We start from the raw sequence: 7,358 nt of genomic DNA, 5'->3' as shown, positions 1-7,358 counted from the left end.
AAAAAAAAAAAAAAAAAAAAAAGGAAACAATACTTTTCATAGCATGGATTATCTTTATGATTCTAAACCAAAGATTAAATTCCATTCAATTAAAATAAGCCTAAATTTGTCATCAAATTCAGCAAAAACCAGATGACTACCAATATCAAGATATTTTGGTTCAGTATTAGAGAAGACTTTACAAAGCTCTTTGCAAGCAACTGATTAAAGTCTGGAGCCAACTTCAGTCATGTGATTTCACATAGCTTTTCTCATCTGAAACTTGCTCACCATTCCGCCTGTGCAAACTCATCTAGGGAAATGGGGCTACTCACCGACGGGATCACACTTCCATCTGCCCCGACCCTGACCGAAGCATGTACAGTTCAGCATGTGTCCCTCTTCATGACGCTTGTGGAATGTGTCATTCACATTGTAAGTGATGTCATCAACAATGCACTGATCTGTTGAGGAAATAGGTGGGTGAGTGAGAAACTTTTTAAAGTTCCATTGATGAAAGAAAAAAGGTATGCTTCTCAAAGCACACAGCTACTTCTGCTTAATTATCAACACCTTCCACTAAAATAACTTTTCTACAAGCATAGAATAACCTTTTAATACAATTTTGCCAAAATTTTTTTTTTCTCTCCAAAATCTGTAACTGTTGCAGAGGTTACAGCATGCTCAAGTAAAGAATATGGCCAGGCGCGGTGGCTCACGCCTGTAATCCCAGCACTTTGGGAGGCTGAAGTGGGCGGATCATGAGGTCAGGAGATGGAGACCATCCTGACTAACACGGTGAAACCCTTCTCTACTAAAAATACTAGCTGGGCGTGGTGGCGGGCGCCCATAGTCCCAGCTACTACAGAGAATGGCATGAACCCGGGAGATGGAGCTGGGAGTGAGATCACGCCACTGCATTCCAGCCTGGGCAACAGAGCGAGACTCTGTCTCAAAAAAAAGAAAAAAAAAAAGTAGTAAAATACACTTTCCTGTGAAAAGCCAATATTTGAACAAATATACATCTTATTTTCTGAAAATTTCTGGCTTAATTGGTAATTTCTTTAAATATCTGCTTGTTAGGATAAATAATAAGAAGATTAAACATATTTATCTAACACCCAGCATGATGTAGTGGTCTGGTCTATGGAATAGGGGGAAGGGGTGGAGATATATAGATTTGGGAAATAAAATGTCAACAGTATTCATAATGCTAAAATAAATTAGGCCACCTCTGCTGCTCACTCTTTGAGAGATCCTGAGAAAATTATTTTTCCTTTTTGGGTCTCAGCTTCTTGATCTATAGAGTGAGGTCTGTATGTGTTTTTAAGGTCTCTTTCAGCTCTGCAACACCACATGTAATTATTACTCTTGGATGGTGTTACCCACTGGACACCACAAAAGGAGAACAAATTCAGGCCAATATCTACACACTAGCCACACAGATTATTAATAGCTCAGAGTTCTCCCTAACTATTACTTTTCAAATCAAAGAAATGGAAAACTAAAATACTTTAAATAAGTCAATAGCTCCTCATATTATATAGCTGGGTGCAAAGGAGAAAAACTAATCTGAACAAGGAAAGTTAGTCCCCTACGTATTTGTCTCCTGAAATTTAGATCTGCAAGGATCTGATTTTAGAATAGCAAGGTCTTCATTTCTTTACAGAAATTATCCTATCTTTTCTAGACATGAATCCAGTGGCATAGCCTAAAGCTGAATGGATCAAATGTTTCATTCTTACTTTTGAAGTCATCTTTTTGGCTCAGCCTAAGTACTTACATCCTAGGAATGTTTCAGAATGTTAGCATTGCTGTGCCAGCTTGTCTTAGCAGGCTGCCTGAAAGGCTTATCTTACCAAGCATGGTAGACTAATGAGTGAAGTAGCATTGAATATTTCTTCCCCTGCTTGTGGCAAAGTGCAAGTTTTCACTAAAAAAAAGTCTCCCTCTCTGTACCTTTTGCCATCTCAAATGTTTTCATTAATCAGCCAGCGTACCTCGAAGCTGCGAGTAGGCAATGCATGTCCATTCCCCACGACCGTTCCCAACACACGTGCACCTCATCATGTGGCCCATGTCATGCTGCTTATCCCACTGATCTCCAATGCGGTACATGACCCCTTCATTGGTTGTGCAGATTTCCTCATGGGCTGTTTGGAAATGGATGAGAAAGGCACTTGATAAATGATCACAAGGTCTAAACAGGTATGTGTGCAATAGGATCAGTTCAGTTTGGTCATCCCAAGAATTCTCACTGGGGAAGAAGCTTTGTGTACATCCAAGAAATCTAAGTGCTGTCAGGTGAAGGGGTAGAATTTTTGAGCCCTGGAGGCAGAAAACGTAGTCCAAACATGATGTCATAGAAAATAGTTACAGGAAGGGTTAGAGGATGTTAAACTAAGATAATACCTACACATTCACACAAAGGGTTCATGCTGTTCTAGAAGCCTGGATTTAACTACTGCTTCATAACTTTTCCCAGTTCCAATTTATTCTGAATCAAATAAAAACTATGTGTTTGGATATAGAATTTCAAGCAAAAGTGGTTTTTTCTTCTAAACTCAACATTTTCTTTTGTTGACATAAAGAAATAAAAGTGTAAGCAGTTTCTTTGTCTCACAGTCACTCTTGACAGTGCCTACTGCACAAGCTCTTGGTTCTACAACTGGAAAATCAAGGGGAATCTATGGGGTTCTTGAAATCTGAAAACAAGTAAAAGATATTGGTTTCCATTTGTTCGCCATCTATACAAACTGGAGACCTTAAAAAAAAAGAGCGAGATTCCCTACCTATTAGAAAACACTGAGTTTTAGTCACTTTGGCACTCTTTAATAAGTGATAGAGCTTATGCCATCAAACCACAACCATGTGTCAATATTGTAGCTCTGTGACTAAAGCCATCATATATATATTAAATGTTGTAAGCTACTCAGTTGTGTGCTCTTTACAAAGACAAACCTGTGCAAATTCATATTTCCAGCCTTACAAATAAGTAATTATACTTATGACATTAAATCATGTCAATGAGGTTTAAAAATTATATAATTATCTGATTATTCTTCCCAATCCTTATGTATATGATGTAACATCACACACAATACACACACACACACATAAATTTCACATGAAGTTTTCTATTGTCTCAAAATTGTCTTAATGAATGAAATAGGAGTAAACTGGACACTCATCTTTAGTCTCTATTCCCTAAATAGTTGTCAAACAAGACAACCCACAAGGGCTTCATCTTACCAGCCATGGGGCAGAATCCAAACTTCTGGTCGGCATCATAGTTCTGTGTGGTCCCACACCACTTCATGTTGTCTCTCCTGCCCTCAGAAGTGCAATCAGTGTAATTGTGGTTGTTGTATAGGAAGGGGAAGTGGCACAAGGCACCATTGGAATTTCCTCCTCGAGTCTGAACCAAAACTGCCAGGAACAATACACAACAAGGAAGGAAAAGATTACCGCTGAGCTTTCCAATGTACACAGAATTACTGGTCTGAGAGAACCAGGTTTCTGCAGCTAATTCTCAGAGAGTCTATTTCAGAATAAAAAATATCTGATAATATAGTTCTAAGCTTCTTAGCATATTTACCTTCACATTCAAAACAGATTTAAATCCCATTTTCACTGTCATTTTCCCCGCACCCCCCACAAAAGATTAAATGATAGCTTTGAATAAAACATTGTTTTAACTGGAAAATAAGCTAAGGCATTAAAATATTCATCCTGTGTATTCCTCAGCTCTGTGGGATCATCTACTGATTCCAAAATACAAGTATCTTTAATCACATCATAATCCCAATGTGTTAAATCAAATGAACTGGAAGGCTATTCCCTTGGTGTCATTTCCCAACAGTACTGGGGAAGATGGAAGAATCCTCAGCTGTTATGTGAGCTCCGTTATCTCTTGAGTCCAAACTTAACAAAAGCGATGCTTCTTGGGCAGCCTCAAAATAAATGGCTAGAATGCTGGCAAATAAAAATAGGGCATGAAAGTGAGTTTTTTTTTTTTTCCACTTCTGTGGCTCCCCCTTGGGACACTCACCAGTATGGTCCGTGCAGAAAGAATATTTCTGGTCCTGCTCATAATTCGAAGTTGTGCTGCACCAAAGATGTCCGTCCTGTCGCCCTTCTGTGGTGCAGGAGTAGAACGTCCTGCCGTTGTAGGTGAATGGTAAGACACATGGCTCCCCATTTGAGTTGCCACCGTATGTCTGGGTTACAGCTACAATCATAATCAAAGGAGTGTCAGTAAACAGAGATGCTTTATCTCCCACCAGCAACTGCTTATTTATGGCTTCAATGAGATACTGAGCTTGTGCCCTCAAAGGAAGAAGGTATGAGTATAGATGATCATCTCGTTAATTTCAGTGTAAATGCGTTACTCAGGAATCCACATCTACTGTGGATAGAACGACACCTGAGTTCTTCTGCTGATATCCTTCACGACCAGTTCTGCTGCCATGCTTCAGTTTCTCTATTTGTAAAGCTATATTTATACAGGTCAATTAAGGATGCTGCTTAAGGATGTTGGGATAATATTTATGACTATATCTATGCCATAAAAATTAATATATAAGACTATTCTGGGGAGAATTTTGTACCAATTTTATTGCCATAGTTACTACCACATTTGTAGCCCAGAATACATATATTAGGTTATCGGAAGATGTTTACATCACAAAGCTGCTGAAAATTGAGATTTAGAATATAAAATTTTGATGATCGTTCAGAAAGCAGCTCTTTTGTAACAACACTTTAGGCAAATAAAGATAATACAATCATGTCCATCGCCAGAAAGAAAATACATAAATTAAAAAGGTTGGAAGAAAATGTTTCAAATGCCAACCCTGATTGTTATCACAGGGTGGTAAAGATTACAAGCTTCTCTTGTTTGTTTTACTGTTTCACATTCAATGAATATATTGTCCTTCAAAAACTAAATAATAAAGTCATCAGTCCTATTCTTCAAAAAGATAATGCATACCTGTCTCTTGGCAGCTGACTCCGTTGCCCAGGCACATGCAAAGCATTTGCTTATTTCCTTGTGTCTTCAGCCACTGCATCCCCACAGAGTAGATCACACCACTGTCTGTGACACAGTGGCCATAGGGGGCAGGCTGGGGGTGAGGCTGCGGTTGGTAAACAGCTGCACGAACATCGGTGAAGGGGCCAGATCCTAATGGCATGAGAAGGGAAGGTCACAAAACTGGGTGAGAGAAGACAATTCACTCTTTTCTACAGTTAGGATCTTTAGGATCTCACAGAGATCACTCTGAAATCCATGTCGTTACTGGCTTGGGACTGGAAAAAAAATGTCCCTTATTCAGCAGTTGCTTTTGTATTTAGTCTAGGAAATCATCCACAAGTGTCTACCAAGTGGTCTCCATCCTCCAGCTCAATTGGGGCTACTGGGATTATATTTCTGTTTGTTTGTTTTTTGTTTTGTGGGGTTATTTTTGAGATGGAGTCTCACTCTGTTGCCTAGACTGGAGTGCAGTGGCGTGATCTCGGCTCACTGCAACCTCTGCCTCCTGAGTTCAAGCGATTCTCCTGCCTCAGCCTCCTGAGTAGCTGGAATTACAGGCACATTCCACCATGCCCGGCTGACTTTTTTTTGTATTTTTAGTGAAGATGGGGTTTTGCCATGTTGGCCAGGCTGGTCTCGAACTCCTGACCTCAGGTGATCCGCCCGCCTCGGCCTTCCAAAGTGCTGGGATTATAGGCACGAGCCACCACACCTGGCCAGGATTATATTTCTAAATCACAGACATCATCCTGCCTGCCACTCCATACAGCAGATACCTTCAACATCTCGCTTTTCTGTGTAACTGAGCTCATTAGAGGGTGCCTTCGGCAGCTGTCCTGGATTCTCTGGAGGTCACCTCCACCTTCCACATTTTATTTCTCCTCAGTATTATTGCGATTCTGTTGTGCTTTTTCTAAAACCAATCGATCCTCTTAAGACAGCTTTCCTTTCAGAACAACACACCAGGATGTGTCGATCTTTTCTTTCAACTTTTAGATATCTGTTCTCTTGGAGGCCAGGGCCCACCACAGAACAGAATCAGGGTTGATGCTAGATCAAAGGTATACTGAATTCAGTGCCTCCCTAAATGCTGCTGAACACTAGAACCCAAAGATGTTCACAGGCAAAGAATCTCAAGGTCAAACGTACTAGGGAGACATGGCGCCCATCCCCTACACGCCACCATGAAGAGTATGATGTAAAGGAACATACAGATTCTGCAGAGCAGGTTCCATTTTGTTTAACCCAGTGCTTTTCAAACTTTTTTGAACAATGGAGTCTTTTCAGTATTGGCAATATTCATAAAAATAGCTAACATTTACTGAGTGTTTATCACCATTTAATTCCCACCTACTCTTTTAATCTGTTTTGGTAGATTGACATTTATAACTCTTTTTGGTCAGTAGCAATTTTATTAATGATAATCAAATAACTCAAAGACATCAAATCTAATCTTGTTCACCTTCGTAAGTGCCCAAAGCAAGACAAAAACTCATCAAAAGAAGAAAATTAGAACAATTAATATTTTAACTGAAGGATGGCTGAGACACTATATAACGATGCTGGCACATCATATAGTAAAAGTTGATCAAAACGTATTAAAATAATGAGAGGAGTGCACATTCTTGTTGGCCATATTCTCTCTTCAGATTTTTATGAAACATTTATGATGTAAAAATCTTGTTCTTATGCCAAAAATGATTAAAACTTGTTTTTTTAAAAAGAATGCTTGGATATCATGTCTTTCATGGCCATCTCTAGGTCCTCTCTGAATTTCTAAAATTTCAAATGCCAATACATGAAGAAAATGATTGTGCATTACTTTATAAAATGTAACAAAGTTTGCCAGAGCATAGAAACCACCTGTGAAGGATGGTTTCCACTACAAAAAGAGCTCAATGTTGGAACAGGGAAGTATATTTCATTCAAAAACAAACAAACAAACAACCAAAAAACAACAAAAAACCCAAATGTACTTTTTTTGTTCTTCCCTAGGGAAGAACCAAGTAGTCATATAATTAATTATAACTCTCATTTCCTTTCAAATGAACTTTGGATATTCAAAATACGTGTGCGTGCATGTGTGTGTGTGTGTGTGTGATCTATCCATGGTAGATTTTATGATGATAGGATTCTTTAAAACTCAGTTTTATCTTTTGGCCATAAATCTGGCTTTTTTCCCCCTAAGATTTATTTGCATTATTTTCATTTTTTTTCTCAAAAAGTTAAAACCTGACATTAAAAAAACTTTTAACAACCAATAATGTGTTAAATGATCTTAGGTTATTCGCTGAAACCCTGCAAATTATCCTCAAATGGCATATCAAAGGAAAGACGGATTTGC

General features: G+C 38.8%; 1 protein-coding gene across 24 annotated transcripts in view; it reads right to left on the bottom strand.

Annotated features, from left to right (window-relative positions):
* The window catches only part of FN1 (fibronectin 1), a 76,246-nt gene that overhangs the window by 59,555 nt on the left and 9,333 nt on the right, over positions 1 to 7,358 (bottom strand). For all 24 annotated transcript variants that reach the window (XM_017893506.1, XM_017893514.1, XM_017893509.1 and 21 more), the window contains exons 7-11: positions 4,973 to 5,164; positions 4,031 to 4,210; positions 3,232 to 3,408; positions 1,980 to 2,132; positions 315 to 443 (exon numbers count right to left, since the gene is read on the bottom strand). In XM_017893506.1, the coding sequence (XP_017748995.1) occupies positions 315 to 443; positions 1,980 to 2,132; positions 3,232 to 3,408; positions 4,031 to 4,210; positions 4,973 to 5,164 (831 nt within the window). The remainder of the gene's footprint in view (positions 1 to 314; positions 444 to 1,979; positions 2,133 to 3,231; positions 3,409 to 4,030; positions 4,211 to 4,972; positions 5,165 to 7,358) is intronic.

The sequence above is a fragment of the Rhinopithecus bieti genome, unplaced genomic scaffold (assembly GCF_001698545.2).
Source record: "Rhinopithecus bieti isolate Rb0 unplaced genomic scaffold, ASM169854v2 scaffold_23918, whole genome shotgun sequence".
Lineage (NCBI taxonomy): Eukaryota > Metazoa > Chordata > Mammalia > Primates > Cercopithecidae > Rhinopithecus > Rhinopithecus bieti.
Note: the sequence above shows the minus strand (reverse complement) of the source record. Positions and strands in the feature narration are given on the sequence as shown.